General features: G+C 37.1%; 1 protein-coding gene and 2 non-coding genes across 3 annotated transcripts in view; 2 read left to right on the top strand and 1 right to left on the bottom strand.

Moving 5' to 3' along the window:
- LOC144976987 (uncharacterized) overlaps positions 1–23,084 on the top strand; it is a 68,294-nt gene that overhangs the window by 36,121 nt on the left and 9,089 nt on the right. Inside the window, exon 4 of the mRNA XM_078921642.1 lies at positions 22,799–22,915. Within this exon, the coding sequence (XP_078777768.1) occupies positions 22,799–22,915 (117 nt within the window). The remainder of the gene's footprint in view (positions 1–22,798; positions 22,916–23,084) is intronic.
- On the bottom strand, positions 8,463–8,563 carry Trnar-ccu (transfer RNA arginine (anticodon CCU)). Its single transcript has 2 exons — positions 8,527–8,563; positions 8,463–8,498 (listed from the first exon to the last, which is right to left on the bottom strand). It is a non-coding gene; the product is annotated as a tRNA-Arg (tRNA).
- Positions 18,795–18,896, top strand: Trnar-ccu (transfer RNA arginine (anticodon CCU)). The gene is made up of 2 exons: positions 18,795–18,831; positions 18,861–18,896. It is a non-coding gene; the product is annotated as a tRNA-Arg (tRNA).

Raw genomic sequence — 23,084 nt, 5'->3', positions numbered from 1 at the left:
ACAAAAGGGAGACGACTGTGCTTATTTATTTTTCATTAGAAATGTCGGATTATGCAGTCATATTATTATCACCAATTGAAAAGAGGGCCTACTTAAATAGACGTAAAGGGAGGTAACAAATGGAAAGATGCTTGGGGAATTAAGTTCTAATACGCATCATTTGGCACCCAGAGTGACAGAAGGCCAAACAAAACGGCCTGGCAAGAGATATGATACAATGAGGCCTTGGCTGCCTGTGTGGAGGAAGAAAAAAAAAATGTCTGATGGCTGGAGGTTGGTATTTATCCGCGTTGTATTTGGAGGGCCGCAGGTTCGAGTCTTCCTTTGCTCTTAATCCCCTCCGTGTCAGAAGACCAAATAAAATAGCCCGTAGAGATTATTATACTGAAACACATTGGGTATTTGTGAGGAAAAACATAGTCATATTACAAGAGTGGCTTGTGGTGAATTTTATTCGGACTTTACTTTAAAAGTCTCAGCTTCGAACCCCCGCCCAACCACTTCCTTCTCAAGCTCATCATCTGTGTCAAAAGGCTAAATATAACGGGCCTGGTAAAAAATAGAATACAATGAGTTGGCTATTTTTGTGTGTGTGTGTGGGGGGGGGGGGGGGGGGGGGGGGGGGGGGGGAGGAAGATCCGTACTAGATTTGAAAGGTTACAGATTTGAATCTTCTTCATATTGACCATTCCCCTTCCTCCGTTTCCTCCTCCTTCCCAATTTACATCACCATCACCCCACCGCCACCACCTCCTATTCCGTATTCTATTACTTAATGATCTGAAAAAAATTATATTACTAATAAAACGATATGATGTGTATACCTTGTTCTTCTCCTCCTCCTCCTCCTCCTCCTCCTCCTCCCCTCTTCTTCTTCTTCTTCTTCTTCTTCTTCTTCTTCTTCTTCTTCTACCACTACTACAACTACCAGAACTACGACTAAACTGCACCCACCACCAATGCTACTACTACTACTACTACTACTACTACTACTACTACTACTACTACTACTACTACTACTACTACTACTACTACTACTACTACTACTACTCACTACTATTACTACTACTACTACTACTACTACTACTACTACTAACTACTACTACTACTACTACTACTACTACTACTTCTACTACTATTACTACTACTACTATTACTATTACTACTACTACTACTACTACTACTACTACTACTACTACTACTACTACTACTACTACTACTACTACTACCATTTAAATTACAACCACTATTACTAAAACTGAAACAAACTTGTCCTCTTAAACGGTTTTCAAAATTTCTACTTCTTACCAAAAGCAAGTTCAACGTTCACAATAAATAATCTTATTTGTCTACACCATGCTAAGTTAGCTGGGAGGTCTCCGTGGGGTTCTGTGTCGGGTCTTGTGGGGGTTCCAAATCATTTTTCATAGCTCACTTACTCTTGTTTACACAGCGGACTGTTATACATGACGGCAGATGGGGGGAGAACAACAGTTACAGGCAGAAACTCGAAGCTTTGTTGAAGCTGGTTGAGGCTGGTAACACAACCAACTATCACCGTGGTGGCATTGACAAGTCAACAGGATCTTGGTTCAAATTGGTCTCCTGTCAACCGGTCAATTTACTAGTCAACTGCAAATGGTGTTGGCCCTTGGGAAAACCCAATGTGATATGACATTTCCACACCATTTTAGAATAACTTGTAATTATTCCCATTAGAATGGTCATTATAATCTGCTCAAAAATGACCCTAGATAGATGCAATAAACAAAAATGGATATAACATCCTCAAAAAAGAACAAAATGCCAAGCACGGAACGCTTCGGGCTCAAAACCCTTCTTCAGCCAACAAGAAAAAAACAACAAAGACACAAATAAATACATTACTAAATTCAAAATTGACGACAGGGAGGACCTATAAAATTTCTCTCGTCAATCTGGAATTTAGTATTGTATTTATGTAATTTTTCTTCTTCTTGGCTGAATAAGGGTTTTGAGCCCGAAAAGTTCCGTGTTGGGTATTTTGTTCTTTTTTGTTTTTTTTTTTGAGGCTGTTATATTCATTTTTGTTTATAACTTTTACAGTCCACAGCTTACTGCCACCTAGACAGATGCACATATTTGTAGGTCTGAAAATCGAACGTCATTATGGGATTTTTCACATAGTTGTAATGGATAATATTTGGTGTTGATTTGAGAATGTTTCCATGACGACAATGATAACCAAAACAATTTGGGTTACTAGACCTGCAAATATGTAAACGTCAACTCGACCCGCCATATACTCGCAAATTATGAAACGTTTTCGATCCAGTTTTCGATTCAAGCATAGTTTTTATTTCATAGATTACCCAACTATGCATAAGTTTCAGAAATTTGTCTCTCAGAAAAGTTTCGGTAATGTTGATGTCACCTGACTTTGGGGAAGAATGTAAGACGAATTGTGTTTTAAAGTGTTATCAAATGTATACGTTACACGTTTTTCGCTATCAAAGAAATTCTCAATTCTTCCGTTTCACAATTTTTGAGACCTATACACTTTGCATTATATCCAAATACAAAACAAAAAAACCCAACACCCCCCCCCCCCCAAAAAAAAAACCCAAAAAAAAACAACAACAAAAAAACAAAACACCCCCCCCCCCCAAAAAAAAAAAAAAAAAAAAAAAAAAAAACCAACAAAAAAACAAAACAAAACACCCAACATACTCTTGGGTTTAACTCTTTTTGGTACAACCAATGTTCCCAGGCTCACAATTTGCTCTTGGGTTTAACTCTTTTTGGTACAACCAATGTTCCCAGGCTAACAATTTGGCTTGTTCCCTCTTGATCCATAACAATTTTCTCAAGTAACAGACGTATCTACGATATGTTGTTATCTAAACATAAAAAGTTGCGCCACAAATCCATTGGCAAAAAATAACGAAACGCGAAAAGCACTCGAATTTGCGACGAACTATTTTGTCTTTGTCATGAGCTTTGCTTTACGACTTCTGAGGTGTCGGGCGGAGGGATACGTCGTGACAACGTCGTCAGGGTTATTTGAGGCTCAGGGGGAGGATTAAAAGGTGGCTCAATTCTTGGGTGTAATGACCCTTGACCTCATAAAACAAGGTGAAATGTCACCATCACTTTTCTCACCTCTTCCATAACTATCTCTCTGATCGCCTCATCACTCCTCAACTTTACAGACTTTTTTGAAAGTGCGATCTTCCTTTCATTCTTCCTTAATTTATATAATATGTAATTTGTTATCTTCTTTACCTTAACCCATATCTATCTATCTATCTATCTATCTATCTATCTATCTATCTATCTATCTATCTATCTATCTATCTATCTATCTATCTATCTATCTATCTATCTATCTATCTATCTATCTATCTATCTATCTATCTATCTATCTATCTATCTATCTATCTATCTATCTATCTATCTATCTATCTATCTATCTATTTAACTATCTATCCATCTATTAGTGTATTTATCTGTTTGTCAATCACTCCTCATTTTTCTCCCCCCCCCCCCCCCCCCCTCCTCTTTCTTTCTCCCCAATCTTTCTATCCATCTTTTAAAAAAAAAGAAAAAAAAAGGCATTTACTATACAAATTTACTACTTATATTTACTACTTACTATACAAATATCTAGAATAAAACACTTTGTATTGTTTTATGAGACTCGCATAAAAAGCGACGCTTTTAGAGTAGAATATTATTTTTAGACCAATATTTAAATTTCAATGCAATTTATTCTGCAGTGGCCGCCGTGTTTTCCAAACAGTCGACAAGCAGGCAATGAATGGGGCAGCGACAAGGCGTTTAGTTTATTGCTACACTGACATGGAAGAAACCTGAGAAGTTTGTTTAGCTGATGATGTATTGGAACTAATTAAAGGCTGGGAGGGCAGCGGGGACAAACTGTGGGATGATTTGAAGGGGACAGAGTTTATTATAACTTTTTACAAGACTAAAGGAGATGAGTCGTATTGCTAGGATATATTTATCAGACGCCGGTTGTATGATACGATGATGGTGATGATGATGATGATGATGATGATGATGAATATATTGATGATGATGATGATCATCATCATCATCCCCTCCCACACCTCATCCTCATCCTTCTCCCCCTCCTCCTCCTCCTCCTCCTCCTCCTCCTCCTCCTCCTCCTCATCATCATCATCATCATCGTCACCATCATCATCGTCATGATCATAATCAGTAATGATAAATCATTAATTTTTTATATTTTTAATGACTAAATAACTTCTCTATCTGACAAGTATGTCCTCGCACTTAATACGTTTCAATTTCATTGATAAATATAAAATAGACCCAACTCAATTTGAAACAACTGGCAGAATATCCCAAGTTTTTCATCCCGGATTATAAAGTCGTTTATTTGCTGGACACCCTGTAGGTAACACCATCTCACTCTCAATCCACCCTGGAATTAAAGAGTGGTGAAATTTCACCTCTATTCTTTTTCATATAATGAGTGGCAATATTGTATTATAATATTAAATGCTAAGGACTGGCTCACACTACAAAAACCGGGATAAACTGCAGCTCCTTCAGAGTATGTCTTTTAAAGGAGAATTCCTTTTTATTTACACTGAGCGAGAGGAGAGGGGGGTTAAAAGGTAGAGAGAGAGAGAGAGAGAGAGAGAGAGAGAGAGAGAGAGAGAGAGAGAGAGAGAGAGAGAGAGAGAGAGAGTCTGCAACCTACTTCCAAAACTTTCCACCAAAACACCGTGCTTTGCTCTATGATCTCCGGCGACATCTTCGATTTCTATTTATTCCATTCCCACTACATACCTAGATATCACGGACACCGGGCTTAGCCCCAGACCATAAACTTCACGCCCAAGTATTTAGACAACCCATAAAGCTGTCGTGGCCTAACTCCCCTCTCCCCTCCCCTCCTCCCACCGCTCCCATTCCCTTATTTCTCCCCTTATCCTGACCACCGACAAACAACCTTGACAACACCCATCTCATCCTTCCCACCTAACTCCCCCTGGAATTAAAAGGAGATCTTCCATCACAACAGAAAGCACCACCAGCACGGATCACATTTCCGGAGAAGACAAGAGAGATCTCGGATCTTCTCGCTTCTTCTCGCCATTCCTAGATTTACGACTCAAGAGGTTTCACAATTTCACGGGTCTTTTGAAGCGTTTGACCACCTCGTTTTCACCTCTAGCTTGCTGTTGTCTTAAATCTGAAATGTCAGAGGGTGCTTGGGACATAATTATTTATTTGTTTCATTTATTACTCTACACCTGTTTTGATAAGTACTTGGAAAAAGGCTGTTTCCTCGACATATTCGGGTGTGAAATTAATGAAATGTCCGCAAAATATGAATTAATATTTAGCGCCTTACGGGCATCGTGTCTTATCATCCATGTTCAGTGCTGCTATTGCCTTGAGAACATATTATGAACAATTTGCTCCTGAAAATTGTTTTTGGAATTTATTTATTAATCTATTTTTTAATTTTTGTTACATATTTATATACCTTAGACTTGTTTTTGAGTTTTTAAAAAAGGGGAGTTTTTATATAGGGCATTAATCCACTAAAATAGCTAACCGCGCTTTACAAGGGGTCCCTGGCCAGCAGGAACACGTAATATGTAGAACGAGACAGGGCGCCGTTAAGTGATATTACAATTTTTCCGACAAGGATAACGCTGTTAAAGGGCCATGTACTCATTTTATACCTGAGTACGGTGAGAGAATGACAGTAAAGAGCGTTTTCCAAGGAGACAATTATGCGCCGAGCGAGGCTCGAACCCAAGGCCCTCCGATCCGAAAGCGAGTGTTATACCACAAGGCCGCATAGCCGAGTATAAGTGTTTTGATATGTATAAGTAACCCCCGATTATGAGAACAATTTTTCTAAAAGTGATTATACAGAGAATATACTTTGAAAAAAGAATTGAGTTCAAAATTTCATGATATAGTGGCCCCTAAGTATTTGACATTGTTTGCCAATGGCACTGTTCTCATTTGAAACTCCAGATACGAGGAAGTGCAAAACTAAAACTTCAGGTTATTAACTTAATACCATTCTCTTTTATAAGCATCCGATTGGGACGCCTCGGCTCCCTTTCTAATCCTTCCACAGTTCATATAAATTTGCCAAAGTCAAAAGATCCGCCTTTCGATACGAGTTCTTGGTGATTTTGGATGTGGTTTAGGTCTCCATTTAGGACATTTCGAATTGACGTGGATGGTCTGCCTTTATATGTAATATCCATTATCATTATGTCCAGATTGACTGAAAAAATGGCTTTATGCCTTGTAAATTATTATTGAGAAATTACCCCCCCCCCCCCCCCCTAATGATTTTGAAAAGACGAAAGAAAAAAACAAACAAACAAAGTAACCCTAAAACAAAACAAACAAAAAAAAAAAAACAATACCAAAACAAAACAAATAATTAATAATAACAACCAAAAAAACAAAAACAAAACCCAAACAACCCCCTCCCCCCCCCCCCCCCCCCCACGAAAAGTCAACAAAAAAACAAACAAAAAAATAAAAAAAAAACAGGAAAAATGAAACGCAAAAAAAAAAACAAAAAAAAAAACAACAACAACAAAACGTGGTCCACCCGTCATCATCATCATCATCATCATCATCATCATCATCATCATCATCATCATCATCATCATCATCATCATCATCATCATTATGATGGTCATCGTCATCTGCTGCTCCCATCATCAGTATCCATCCCAGCGTCCACCCATCATGATCCAAATTCATGGCAATTTGACACGTATCCATCGTTACCAACAAACGTTTACCCAGCCCTGTCCCATAAAGAATAAACCATTTTACAGTACGTGTCATTTGTCATGCGTAGAAACCGAAATGATTGTTGTCACATCTTGCTACTAAATTCCAGTCAACAACTAACTATTGGGGTAGGTATAAAGATCATCCATCCTCGCTCTTTTACGTCCCGTAATCCTAAATATATGCCTATACATCCAACAACGATATTATTAGTTATGCAGACTATAGTTCAATATGTCACCTATTCAATATTAGTTCTATACGAAAATGTTCTATGTGAAAATGTGTTAGCATGAAACACTGCCAGTCAAAGCATAAAGAAAAAAATATAAGCAAAAATTAAAAAAACAATCCCCCCCCCCCCCCCCCCCCCCCAAATCAGCCTGTTAGGACTGGGAATCGAAGGACTGAATGCATACCTTGTGTAATTCATCTTCTGATTTCAGAGTGATGACATCGTACCATCTAGTCTAAATCTTGTATAAAGATCATCCATCCTCGCTCTTTTACGTCCCGTAATCCTAAGTATATGCCAATACATCCAACAACTATATTATTAGTTATGCACACTATAGTTCAATATGTCACCTATTCAATATTAGTTCTATGCACCCTTCCTATGAGTTTGCAACCGGAAAAGGAGAGAGAAAGTGGGTAGGATAAGTAGAATTCTTTGAAATGTGAAAAACAAAAATCTGATATTTCTGACTAGAGTTAAATTCATATTTCTACTCAAATTTCACCCCGACATATTTATTATAATACCGATTTGAGGCTTTGAGTCACAAATACACATCAACATAATGGGACCTGTTAATTTTGGCCATCATCAACATCAAAAGTTTGCGTGGTCACGTTCAATGCGCATGCTCAGACCCGGCGGAAACTCAAAAAAATGTCTGATGTCTGCGTGGTGACATTGCGCGTGACAGACATCAAAGGTCACGGCACAGAGAAAGTAGAGAATGTGTTGTATATTTTTTAATTTTTAATTTTTTTTTTTACCGAGGGTTGATTCATTCACGGTTTACTTTGTCAATTACTGTTTGTAATTCTCGTGTAATTTGCCACCTTGTTTGTTAGATTCGGATGATAAATTCTCTCAGTTTTGTTTCACACTTATTTCATAGCATGCACCGAGTTCTCTTTTATCCTTTGATGATCCTTACATTGGTCTATTTTTTTTTTGCCACTTCCGCCTTTAGGACTCTGATAAAACACATTTTTGAAAATCATATTGGACTTAACTGTTTAACTCAACCATCGATTCATAAATAAATAAATAAATAGATCAATAAATAAATAAAGAGAGAAATATAAATAAACGAATAAATGAATAACGACATAAGAGTAAAAATGAATACTCTTACATCAGCAAATAAATTAATTGGTGAAATTATCGGTAAAGACATTCATAAACACGTAAATAAATGAATAGATAGATATCTACTAGATGATAAACAAGTCAACGAATGAAAATGAATAAGATAATTTTTAAAAATGAAATGAAAATGACAATAATACATATGGGTAGACAAAAAATAAAATAAAGAGAAAATAAAATAAAGGAAGATAGAATAAATGAATGAATAAACAAAGAAAAAGAAAAAAAATCAAGAAAATGAAGAAGAGAAAATTAAAAAAAAAAAAAAAAAAGCCTCCGACGGGACTCGAACCCGCAATCCCCGGCTAGCACACTTTATAACCGATCCGGCTGTCTAGGAGGCCGATGCCTTATCCATTAGGCCACGGAGGCTGTGCGACTTTTGCGTCATGATAAGTTTATAGCTCGTGTCATCTGTTCACGCAATTGCACGTTTTGTGTCGTGAACGCAATGAAATGCCCTCCGGGCAATCAGAGTATAGATAGAACGAAGTTGACGTCACTCTTGTCTTTGTTATTCCTTTTTGCCATCCGCGTTCATGAGTAATTTTCACTAAACTGTATCAACCAGACTATAACCGTTTAACTTTACACATAGTTTTGTGTGTTGGTCCGTTATACTTCCGGATGGCAATGTTGTAAGCTTCTTAGCCAAGTGCATACTTTCTATATGCAGCATGTAATGCCTTTCTCTTTAACTCCCTGAATTAGCCAGTTTTGTTTTTGCATCACATTCTACCATTTTTTTGGGGTAAAAAAAACAACAAAACAAAACTAGAGCATTTATATAGCGCAATATCCACTAAACGTGCTAAAGCGCTTTAGAATAACTGCACACATTTCCAGACAAACAAAGCACTCTCATACACATACATACACAAACAAACTAACACACACACACACACACACACACACAGATAGATAGATAGATAGAGATAGATAGATAGATAGAAAGAGAGAGAGAGAGAGAGAGAGAGAGAGAGAGAGAGAGAGAGAGAGAGAGAGTAAAGAAAAATATCAAAACGAAACAACCTAACTTTTAAAACCTCCATCCTCCTTTCTCTCCTCCTATCCCCTCCCTTCTCTGTCTCTCTCTCTCTCTCTCTCTCTCTCTCACACACACACACACACGCATGCACACACATCTCCCCCCCCCCCCCCTACTCATCTACTCTCTCTCTCTCTCTCTCTCTCTCTCTCTCTCTCGTATTTGTATTATTCCCGCGGTATCTAATTTGCATTTTAGAGCTCATCTATCTATCTATCTATCTATCTATCTATCTGTCTGTCTATCTATCTATCTATCTATCTATCTATCGATCACCCCAACTCTTTTCCTTTATCGATTTCTTTCTTCCGAACACACAGAAACACAAGCAAAGAAAACTCAAGGACGTTTTCAATAATTCCAGCCAGCATGTTCCTTTAAAAATCTTCATCAGTCGACGACATGATCACGTGGGTAAGATGGATGGTTCTGGAAAGACTCATCCATTTTGTCTATCGCAAGTCGCAAACCGTCTTGAGTTTTTCTTCCCTTGACTCGAACAGACGACATTGTTGCGTGACAACATGGCGGAAGCCATGTTTTCAAAAGACGGAACGGTGTTAAATGTGTTATTTGATTTAACGAATCAATCCATAGGATAGCATCAGCGTCGGCTGTGTCATCGATACAAACATCAATAAGGAAAGCAGGGGGTCTAAGGTTTGATTCTGAGGAGCTTCTAAGCCTCGCCCCCCCCTCCCCCCCCCACAAAACAACAATGTCATGAGCATTTATACAGACCAATATCCTCTAAACGTGCTCAAAGCGCTTTACAAGGTGTCACTAGCCAACAGCAGCAACACTTAAAAGTAGGACGAGAGATGACGTCTGTTAGACGATATTATAAATCTTATTTCGACAGAGACAACGCTGTTTACTGCCCGGTACTCATTATACATCTAATTAGGGCAAGAAAATGTGAGTAAAGACCCTTTCCCAAGGACTTAACTATGGGCTGCTCAGAGCACAAGACTACATAGTCGTACATCTTCTATCTGATACTCGTCTGCTATGATAAGACTCGGCTTGTGTGCTTGTATGTGTATGTGTGTGTGGGGGTGTGTGTACGCGCGTGTGTGTGAGGTGGTGTATGTGCGCGCGCGTGTGTGTGTGTTTGTATTTATGTGCGTGTGTGATTTGTGTGTGGGTGTTTATAAGCGTGTGTGTGTTTGTGTGCTTGTATGTGGATGGGTGTTTATGTTTGTGTGCTTGTGTGTGTGTGTGTGTGTTTGTGTGTGTGTGTGTGTGTGTGTGTGTTGTGCTCACATTGCTATAACACTCGACTTCCGAGAGAAAAGAAATCTCGACCTCGATTCCTTTGCATGTGAAGCTAGTGCTCTACCAACTGAGCTATCGGGAACCTCGAAACATCTTTAACTTCAGATGAACTAAATAAGATCCGATCGATATCCAACACACAATCAAACGATATGTTGATGTAATGCATCTGCTGCTGACACATCTAATTACACGGGATATTTGATAGTGCAGAGGAGGAGGTGGATTGAAAAAAAAAAGAAGTAAAAACAAAGGATTGAATATATAAATAAATGAAAAAAGAAAGAAACAAAGAAAAAAATACACAACAACAACAACAACAATAACAGAAATAACAACAAGAACAACAAGAACAACAACAACAACAACACACAACAAACAACACAACAAAACAAAAACAAAACAAAAAAAAACTAAAAATCACATACATAACAATACAAAACAACAAAAGAACAACAGAGCAATAAAAAAAGAGAACAAAAAGAGAAAAAAAGGAGAAGAAAGAGCGAACAGAAAAGAAGAAAGAGAGACAAAAAAAAGATAAGATGATAAAAGCAAAAAAGGTAAGAGAAAAAACGACAGAGACGAAAGAAAAAACATGAAAGAAAAAAGACTCAGAACCCCAAACTCCTCCCCAAACAATGCTGATCGAACAACATCTTTCTTTTTCGTCTCTTCGTTTGCTTGTGTGTTGCAGTAATCAGTTGTTCTTGTGTTGTTGAGGTGGAGTGTGAGTGTGATGTGGGTGGTGGGGAGCATAATTTGAGATGTCAGTTTCTTGGTCGGTTGTAGAAGTAGGAGGAGGAGAGGAGAGAGGAGGAGGATTTGCTTGGTGGTTGAGTGAGGAGGAGGAAGAGAGGAGGAGGAGAGGAGGAGGTAGTTGCTTGTGGTGTGAGGAGGAGGAGGAGAGGAGGGTGGAGGAGGAGGAGGAGGAGGTAGTGATTGCTTGGTGGTTGTGAGTGAGGAGGAGGAGAGGAGGAGGAGGAGGAGGAGGAGGAGGAGGGAGGAGGAGGAGGAGGTAGTTTGCTTGGTGGTTGTGAGTGAGAGGAGGAGGAAGAGGAGGAGGAGGAGGAGGAGGAGTGTTGTGGGTGTGAGTGAGGAGGAGGAGGAGGAGGTAGTTTGCTTGGTGGTTGTGAGTGGGAGGAGAGGAGGAGGAGGAGGAGGAGGGAGGAGGAGGAGAGGAGGAGGGGTAGTTTGCTTGGTGGTTGTGAGTGAGGAGGAGGAAGAGGAGGAGGAGGAGGAGGAGGAGGAGGAGGAGGTAGTTTGCTTGGTGGTTGTGAGTGAGGAGGAGGAAGAAGAAGAGGAGGAGGAGGAGGAGGTAGTTTGCTTGGTGGTTGTGAGTGAGGAGGAGGAAGAGGAGGAGGAGGAGGAGGAAGAGGAGGAGGAGGAGGAGGAGGAGGAGGAGGAGGTAGTTTGCTTGGTGGTTGTGAGTGAGGAAGAGGAAGAGAAAGAGGAGGAGGAGGAGGAGGAGGAGGAAGAGGAGGAGGAGGAGGAAGAGGAGGAGGAGGAGGAGGAGGAGGTAGTTTGCTGGTGGTTGTGAGTGAGGAAGAGGAGGAGGAGGAGGAGGAGGAAGAAGAGGAGGAGGAAGAAGAGGTGGGGGAAGGGGGTTATTGGAGGAGGAGGATGAGGAAGAGAGAAGAAGAAGAAGACGACGACGACGACGACGAAGAAGAAGAAGAAGAAGAAGAAGAAGAAGAAGAGAAGAAGAAGAAGAAGAAGAAGAAGAAGAAGAAGAAGAAGAAGGAGAAGGAGGAAGAGGAGGAGGAGGTGAGGAGGAGGAGGAGGAGGAGGAAGAGGAGGAGGAGGAGGAGGAGGAGGAGAACAACAACAGAAAAAGAAAAGGAAGGAGAAAAAGCAATCCCATAATTTGTGTTGAAAATGACATTACAGCGAGAAAGAGAAAGAGAGAAAAAAATTGAACTAAGCACGCACACATACGTACAAAAACAAAACAAAGCCTTTTATTGTCTTGCAAATTGCAAAATGTAATGACCAAAGTCTGTAGTGGACATGGAGTCAGTGTGTCCGTGAAGCAATATGTATATGTCAATAGGAATATGTTTTGTGAGGTCAGTTGGGACTAATTGATATGTCGGAAGGACCTTGTCACGGCATAGTAATTGACGAGAAAAAAAAAAAAGAAAGAAAAGAAAATAACAAGGTCATTTGCACTGAAATACATTGTATGTACAAATTGTGTTAGTGGGCCGTGTATTGTTGGAGCAATTATAACCCATCAACTCAAAACGGTATTATTGTGCGGCGATGTAGTCTATCTAGTGGTATTGGCCTAGCCCTGGCTGCTGCGTTGAGCAGCGCATAGTGAGTCCTTGGAAAAGGCCCTTTACTCACATTCTCTCAACGTGATCATGTGTAAAATGAGTACCTGGCCGTTAACATCGTGTGTCTGTCCGAAAAAAAACATTGTAATATCGCTAAAAAGGCGTCAAGGACAAGGAACCCTTTGTAAAGCGCGCGTTGAGTATTTTACTGGATATTGCGCTATATAAAAGCTCAAGTTTTTAAACTATTATGTCGGGGTAATCAACTTGCTAAAACATGGAATTTAAAATGACTAGAAATGTGAAATGTTTGGTTTGTGTCTTACAAAGTCCGTCATTGCGCACTGATGTTTTGCGTTAAGGCAAAATACTTACAACATCCGCAAGCCAACATAAACATACCAACACACTTTACTATGTGTAATTTATAGTCGGATTGATATAACTGAGTGATAACAAATCAGCCTAATGGCTGTCTAAAAACAATAACAAAGAGCCGAGTGACGTCAATTGTATTTATTCTATTGACAAAGGCAGCAGCTTTTTATGGTTCACACTATTATGTTATGACGATCGACCCAATCAGCAAAGTCCGGTCCGCATTCGTGCACCGTCGCAAACCCGCCTGGTAGCATCAAAGCCTGGCAACTTCTCACCAAGCTTAGAGGAGTGTAGGTCCCCGCCCCCAAGAGGGATTGAATTCGTCCAAACTGACTTCCATCTCGTATGTGCAGCTCTGTCCGTAGTCAGGGATTCTGCGTACAAGGGTTGACGGGACTTATTTCGGCTCGAAACGGGGGCACCGTCCATTATGCGCATGAGAGGGGTATCCCCATTCCCTCTCTCTTGGATCTTACTCAGCCAGTTGACAAGGGCAGGTAATCATTCACACTTGAGTCGAGTACATACTAATAAATGGTTGTTATTTGTCGAGCGATTCCTAAAGTTTCCACTGTTTACCTTTGTTTTGCCGGAAGGTAACAAGAGCCAGGAGAAATCTTGCATAATTTCAATGTTTCTCCTACTCTGACAAGGCCAGGAATGAAAATATACTTCGTAAACAAAGAGGATTTTTGTCTTGAACTGACTCTGTTAACATTTGGACGTAGACTCTGTATGTGTGTGTGTGTGTGTGTGTGTGTTTGTGTGTGTATGTGTGTTTGTATGTGTGTGTGTGTTTGTGTGTGTATGTGTGTTTGTATGTGTGTGTGTGTATGTGTGTGTGTGTGAATGTGTGTGTAAAGGCGACTCTGTGGGAAAAACAATAGTTTGGAGCTACGTGCACTTATTTGCAGGTCTGATAACCCAATTCCTTATGGGCTCATTGTTGTAATGGAAATCTAAAAAATGACGCAAAATATTGTCCATTACAACAATGTTCTTCTTCTTCTTCTTCTTCTTCTTCTTCTTCTTCTTCTTCTTCTTCTTCTTCTTCTTCTTCTTCTTCTTCTTCTTCTTCTTCTTCTTCTTCTTCTTCTTTTTCTTCTTCTTCGTTCCTCTGATGGACATCTATGGCTGCAGTCTGATATCTGCTATGAAGTCTGTGGTCCGCTTTAGGTCCTCAGCCTCACCATAGAGCTTTGTGTTGAGTGTTGTAGGGGTGACCCAGTGGTTCGAACGTTGCACGTCATATAATGGGCAATCCGTAAGCACATGTAAAGTGGTTTCATGGCCGGTTCCACATGGGCAATAAGGGGTTGTTCAACTAGGCCCATAAATGGGTTCGGATGTCAGACCTACATATATGTATACGTCGGTTTGGAATATTGTGTTTGAAAGTGCCATACCCCTAGACCACATAGCCGCACAAATGATATTGCTAAGAATAAAACCCGTCTTCAATCTTAAAGGGTGCGGCTATGTGGTCTAATGGTATGACACTCGCTTTCGGATCGGAAGGTCCTGGGTTCGCATAGTTGAGTCCTTGGAAAAGGCTCTTTACTCACATTCTCTCACCGTACTCAGGTGTAAAATGGGTACCTGGCCGTTAACAGCGTTGTCTTTCTCAAAAAAATTGTAATATCGCCTAACAGGCGTTATGTCCCGTCCTACATGTTAAATGTTGCTGTTGACCAGCGACCCCTTGTAAAGCGCTTTGAGTACGTTTAGTGGATATTGCGCTATATTTTAAAAAAAAGCTTTAAAGCTCAACATAATAAATCATGTACAGCGAGTTCGATAATAATAATAATAATAATAATAATAATAATAATAATATATATATAATATATGATGATGATGATGATGATGATGATGATGATGATGATGATGATGATGATGATGATAATAATAATAATAACAATAATAATAATAATAATAATAATAATAATAATAATAATAATAATAATAATAATAATTATAATGATGATGATGATGATGATGATGATGATGATGATGATGATAATAATAATAATAAATAACAATAATAATAATAATAATAATATAATAATAATAATAATAATATAATGATGAAAGAATGATGATGATGATGATGATGATGATGATGATGATGATGATGATGATGATGATGATGATATAATAATAATAATAACAATAATAATAATAATAATAATAATAATAATAATAATAATAATAATAATAATAATAATAATACACATTTATACAGCGCTCATTCTCGTGTAAAACACAAGCTCTGGGCACTTTACAATATAAATTATTAGGAGAAAAAATGGATTCATAGCCAAATCAAGGATTCATAGTGTCAATAAAAGCAAATACAATAAAGATGTGTCTTGAGATTCTTTTTAAAGGCAGGTAAAGACTTACACTCCCTCAGACCACGTGGTAGTTCATTCCAAATCTTGGGGCCGAAACAAGCAAACGATCGACCCGTTTGTTTGTCTGTCTCTGTGTTTATTTATTTGTATGTTTGTTTGTTTTGGAATTTATCGCTTTTCTTCAGGCGATCTGAATTGATCCTCGAGAATTGGCGATGTCACGAACACGTGGCTTATATCAACACGATTACCAAAACTAATTTTTACCACTAATCTTTATACCACTGACACGTGGACAGTATAAGTACCTACTTAATTACACAGTCACTTCATCAATGAAATTGGACTTGTCAAAATGGTGGGCTGTTTAATAATAATAATAATAATATAATAATAATAATAATAATATAATAATAATAATAATAATAATAATAATTAATAATTAATAAATAATAATAATAATAATAATAATAATAATAATAATAATAATAATAATAATAATAATAATAATAATAATAATAATGGACCCATTGTATCAACAGGGTATTGAGTCCAAAAGTTAGCTTGAGAGTGCAAACTCATTTTCTATCAGGATGTTACGTGTTTTGACAGTTAGCTACTCATATTATTCTAATCTATGTGTGTAAATGGAACAAAATTGACGTCACTCAGCTCCGTGTTATTATTTTTAGACAGCCACTTTAATGAACAGTTCTCACTAAATTATATCAACCAAACATATACGTTAAGATGACACTAAATGTATTAGTACCGTATATCAGGCTGATGGATGTTGTAAATGTTTTACCTTAACGCATAACATCGATACCCTTTCATGAATAGCTTCCAGGCCATACTACGCACAGCGTGAAATCTACAGACGTAGCTAGTCTAGCTGCTTTGAAGTCCATACCGTTCTTCAAAACTGTACACGGTCCACATTATCCGCCAACCTACCTACCTACCTACCTACCACCTACCTGATTCTACCTGCTCTCACACCTTCGACTCTGCTAACCCCCCCCCCCCCCCTACTAACCCACCTAGACTACAACAACACTTTAATCATCACTGACCACTCCGATCAAAATGGAAGTGGGCGTGGCTATGGAGCAATTTTGTACACAACCATATTCATCTAACATGATACGTGGTATTTACTCCCCGGCTCTCTTTGTTGGTTTTTATTGCTTTATCTTTTTATACCTCTCTTCTTTTATCTCCCCTCCCCCCTTCCCACCACACACACACACACACGCACACACCACTCACACACTACCCACACACACACACAGACTTCACCAACCCCTGGACCTAATTTTCACCATCTTTCTCTTTCATCCACCCGGCGGTGCTTTAAGCAGAGATTTAAAACTTAGCTATAATTTATAGTTAAACTATAATAAGAAACAGAAAGTACGCTGTGAACTTAAACTTCTTGATCATTAGGTTTAGACCCCAGAGGAGACTCTAATCGTTAATATAAAGTACGTGCCTAATGGTTCCTATTCAGACCCGCCTTCTGTTACGAAAAATCCGTAAAATTACGGAATTTTGACTCCAATGTCAGAACTTTACGAGAATCTTTATGTCGCCAAATCTTGTTGAAAATGAAGGATTATTATTATTATTATTATTATTATTATTATTATTATTATTATTATTATTTATTATTATTATTATTATTATTATTATTATTATTATTATTATTATTATTATATTATATTATTATTATTATTATTATTTATTATTATTATTATTATTATTATTATATTATTATTATTATTATTTTATTATTATTATTATTATTATTATTATTTATTATTATTATTTATTATTATTATTATTATTATTTATTATTATTATTATTATTATTATTATTATTATTATTATATTATTATTATTATTATTATTATTATTATTATTTTATTATATATTAATATTATTAGTTAAAATTTTTTTTTAGGATGATGATGATGATGATGATAATGATTCTTCATCTTCTTCTTCTTCTTCTTCTTCTTCTTCTTCTTCTTCTTCTTCTTATTATTATTATTATTATTTAGAGGGGACTAAAAAGGAGATTGATTATAGCATAGCGGTTGTCTTGTCAAAGGGGTAGAGGAAAGGTAGGCTATACACTATACCACACCGCTTATTATTAGGTATTAATAGGGTGGATTAGAGAGGTTTATCACACAACGTTGATATTATTACCGTAGTTGTATTGTTAGCTGTCCTTGTCCCAGCTGACAACATGCAGTTCGTCAAATATTTAGTAGAGATTGAGTAAACAAGAGAAGAAGACCAGATGATTTAAATATTAATATTAACGGGTAAATTGATGATGATGATGATGTTGATGAAAATGATGGTGACGATAAATTTGGTGACACGGTGATTACGAGCATGACGGTATTAACATGATACTGATAATGGTGATGGTTATGACGATGATGATGATGATGATGATGATGATGATGATGATGATATAATGATGATGATAATAATAATAAAATAATAATAATAATAATAATAATAATAATAATAATAATAATATATAATAATAATGATGATAATAATAATAATAATAATAATAATAATAATAATAATAATAATAATAATAATAATGATAATAATAATAATAATAATAATAATAATAATAATAATAATAATAATAATAATGATAATAATAATAACAATAATAATAATAATAATAATAATAATAATAATAATAATATAATAATAATAATAATAATAATAATAATAATAATAATAATAATAATAATAATATGATAATGATGATGATGATGATGATGATGATGATGATGATGATGATGATGATGATATGAATGATAATAATATAATATATAATGAATATATGAATAATATAATAATAATAATAATATAATAATAATAATAATAATAATAATAATAATAATAATAATAATATAATATTTGTAATAATAGTCATAACTCAATGACAGTAACAAATATAGTACATTATTACTACCTATTTAGAAAACAATGACCAAAAGACAAAGCTGCTATAAACGTGCCTAAATATATAGAAACAATAATAATGAAATGGCCAAAGCAAGGGCGAAATCGGCCTGTGGATAGGGCGAGAACTAAATAAAGAACAAGCACCGAATTCAACACCGCGCGTAAAATAGAACCACGTGCATTTATTTATCAGCGAGACTCGATAAGTTCTGCCCCGCAGTAAAACGCTACTCGAGCGTGGAAATCGCGTAGCCTCCGTGGCCTAATGGATAAGGCATCGGCCTCCTAGACAAGCCGGATCGGCTAAATTGCGTGCTAGCCGGGGATTGCGGGTTCGAGTCCCGTCGGAGGCTCTTTTTTTATTTTTTTTTGTTTATTTTTTAAAAAAATTTTTTTCTTCTTTAAATTTTTTTTCTTCTTTTCCTTTTTTTTCTTCATCTTTTTTTCTTCTTTTCATTTTTTTTTTATCTTTTCATTTTTTTTCTTCTTTTCATTTTATTTTTAACTGTTTTCAATTTCGATTTCGATTCTTTTTATTTTCTTTTTCTTTTTTTTTCTTCTAGTTTCTTTCTGTGTTTTTTTTCCTTTCTATTTCTATTTCTCTATTCTCTATTTTCTTTTTTTTGTTTTACTTTCTCCTTTGTATATATATTGCTCTTATTTCACTTTTCATTCTCTATTTTCTTCTTATTTTTTTTATTTTTTATTATATAATATTATATTATTATTATAATTTATTTTATTATTATTATTATTATTATTATTATTATTATTATTATTATTATTTTATTATTATTATTATTATTATTATTATTATTATTATTATTATTATTATTATTATTATTTATTATTATATTATTATTTATTATTATTATTTATTATTATTATTATTATTTTATTATTATTATTATTATTATTATTTATTATTATTTATTATTTTATTATTATTTTTTATTATTTTTATTATTATATTATTTATTATTTTTTTATCATAACTATTATTATGATCATTATTATTGTTCCCTATCAAGGGCATTTTAAAATTCATTAATGTCTATTGTGTTTTTAATGGGGATGGGGTGGGGTGGGTGTGTGGCCATAGGCACCTCACTCCACGGTGACTATTTCATTATGGAAGAAGTCTTGGGTATGACAAGTTGAGGACCGTCGCTGTACGTCATATTTGAGAAGTGTCAGGCCAAACTTTATTATTATTTTTAAAAAAAATAATATATAAAGGCGTTTTCCCAATGTAGGCTACCACAGACGTGATGTGCAGACGTAATTAGATTTAAAGAGTCAGCCTAACCCTGCCGAAACCACAACAAAGGAAAATCGACACCTTGAAGTTGAAAAACTGCCAGCCGTAAAAAATAATGGAACGAGAAAGAAATAGCGGGGGGAAAAAAAAATCAAAGAATATTGTAAAGAAAACAATAAATTAACACGTAGTGCTGATATTCATAAATAAGCCTCCCCCCCCCCCCCCCCTTTCCCCCCTCGATTCCACACTCTCCCCCTCCCCGTATCTCTCTACCTGTCCCTGTCGCCACAGAAAGGACACGGTGGGGTCAAGTGTCAAGGGGGCGGGGCTTAGATGTCAGCGGCGGGAAGCGATCTACCAATCACACACGCTGTTTGAAATCCGATACAACTTTGAACGAGGCTTTTGGGGTTTGTTTTATGGGAAATAAATAGGGCGACTTAATAAATCTTGCTTTGAAATTATTATAATCAGTGAGAGAGTACCAGAAGATAACAATACAAACTTTGAAAAATAGCACCAAATATAGAATAAGGTGAAAAGTAGATAAATAAAATAAGTAAATAAATAAAATTTAAAAAAATAAAATAAAAAGATAAATAAGTAAATAAATAATTCAATGAATAAATAAATAGATGGCAAAAAAAAAAAAAAAAACAAAAAAAAAAAAAAAAAAAAAAAAACCCAACAAAACACCACCACCACCAACCACCACCACCCCCATCCCCCACCCCCCACCACCACCAACAACAACAAAAACAAAAATAAACATTACAAAGAACATACCCTTCAAAAAAGGGGGGAAAAGAGAGAAAAAAAAGAGGAAATAACTCAACAAAAATAAATCAATAAACAAACAAACAACGAAAATAAACAGCACATACAAAAATGTTATCTCTGGTCTAATCCTGATGTCTATCCACTCGTCTAACAGTGATTGGGTAGCTAGGTCTAAGCGAAAAAAAAAAAAACCCTCAACAAACTTTGGTATAGACTTGCGTTATCATAACCGTGAGAGAGAGAGAGAGAGAGAGAGAGAGAGAGAGAGAGAGAGAGAGAGAGAGAGAGAGATGATGAGGATGGATGTTCAAACGATCACGTTATACACACATTCAAATTCCCTATATTCATCCCATAGGCGAAATTTGTCTCTCGGGTCTATTCAAAGGGAAGAATCGAATAACCCAGGCGTCAGCCGCAGTGCAGCGCTGTAAATTGAGCTAGGGCGCGAGGTGACTTGCTCAAGGCCACACAGCGCAACGGCAGGTGATCGAACTCGGTACCTTCCACCTTTCAGGTACGAAGCAAAGACCGTACCGCTGAGCCACGCCGCTGTCCCCTGTCAGGGTATTTTCTCGTATTCAGCATCCAAGAAACATGATTAAAGTTAAAGCTCGAAATTTGACGCTGACAACAAGTTTCCGTCATTGATTTTCATACAGGTTGAGGTGTTGGGGGGGGGGGGGGGGGGGGGGGGGGGGGGGGCAGGTGAATCCGATCATTTCTTGTTGTTAAGTCATTAAAACATCAATTTGTTTATCACAAGTCTCGACTGCAGCAGATGGTCAAAGATTGGACGGAAACCGAGACCTTATTATTGATTTTCATACAGGTTGAGGGGAGGGTGGGATGGGGGTCGGGGGGTTGGGGGTTGAGTCGGGCACCGATGAATTAAATTATTTGTTGTTAAGTCGTTTAAACATCAATTTGTTTACCACAAGTCATCGACGCGCAGCATGCAGATGGTCAAAGGATTGATTGGTGGCCCACCACCCTTCTTATTAGTATAGATAGTATGCAGATGACGTCACTCAGGCCTTTGTTATTGTTTTTGCCATCCGCGTTTGTGAGTTGTTCTCACTAAACTGTATTAACCAGACTATAAAAGTTCATGGTTACACAGAGTTTGTGTGTTGGTCCGTTATACTTCCGGATGGCAATGTTGTGAACTCCTTGGCCAAGCGCATTCCATCTATAAGATCGATCCAAATCTAGGAAAGAAGTCCTTGAGAGCCAATAGGCCCATGGAGCCAGAGTTTATCCCGGTTTCCTCCATAGCGTGAAACGGACAATAGCAATTGCTTGCTGCCCTTTTGATAGGACGCTAGTATATCGCAAAGTGCTTTCCGCCAGATCTATGAGAACCAGCTACCCATTTACTGCTGGGTGTCGGAAAAAAAAAAATCTAGACTGCACCCGGGATCGATTGGGTCCCTTTGCGAAGCGTGTGAAGCGAGTGCTCTACCCACTGAGCTATCAGGCCCCCCAAATCTGATGTGACGTTATAATTTGTTGTTATGTGTTTTCGTTTTTTTATTATTGGTTTTGATGTTTTTAAATTTAAAAAAAAAATTTATTCGTTTTAACGAATCACTCAATCTCAAGACATTCAGAATACTCACTGATGATAACCACAAGTGTGCAGGACTCAACAGTTTTTTCATCTGTTTACTTTATATTGTTTGTACCGAGGTGCCCTTTATGCAGGTCCGATAACAACGCAATTATTATCGGCTCGAATTAACGTTGCTGTAATGGACAATATTTTGCGTTGGTTTGAGAGCGTGTATTTCGATTACAACAAATGAGACAATAATAATTCGGGTTATCAGACCTGTCAGCTTGTAAAAATAATGATAGCCACATTCTGCAAGCTTAAATAAAATAAAATAAAATAATAGAACTCCCTTTATTCATCCCATAGGGGAAGTTTGTCTCTAGGATCTGTTCCAAGGGAAGACTGGAATAACCCAGGCGTTAGCCGCAGCGCAGCGCCGAAGATTGAGCTAGGGCGAGGTGACTTGCTCAAGGCCACACAGCGCAGTGGTGGGAGATCGAACTCGGTACCTCTCGGGTACGAAGCAAAGACTGTACCGCTGAGCTACGCTGCCCCTGTAGTAAATTACCATTAATAATATAGGAATTGAATAACAGTATTTCATGCAACGTTTTTTTTTTTTTTTCACTTCACATTTAAATCTCTATCTCCAGACGAATGTTCCCGACCTTGAGAGTGTCCTTCAGTGACCTTGACCCCACTGCCAAGTACTGTGTCCTCATGGATATCGTGGCACTCGACAGCAAGCGGTATCGATACGCCTATCACAGGTTCGAACACAACTCTTGTTTTTTGTTTCTTTCTTTTACTTATTGTATTGCCATTTCCCACCCAATGATATCTATATATTCTTTTTCGCCCTGTTTTTATGTATGTACGTGTGTGAGATGTATGTATGCGTGTGTGTATGTTGTGCAATTATGTGTCTGTGAGAATGTG

Source organism: Berghia stephanieae, chromosome 7 (genome assembly GCF_034508935.2).
Source record: "Berghia stephanieae isolate SIO BIC M18660-M18661 chromosome 7, UCSD_Bste_1.3, whole genome shotgun sequence".
Lineage (NCBI taxonomy): Eukaryota > Metazoa > Mollusca > Gastropoda > Nudibranchia > Aeolidiidae > Berghia > Berghia stephanieae.
This window is presented reverse-complemented; position numbering and strand designations above follow the sequence as displayed.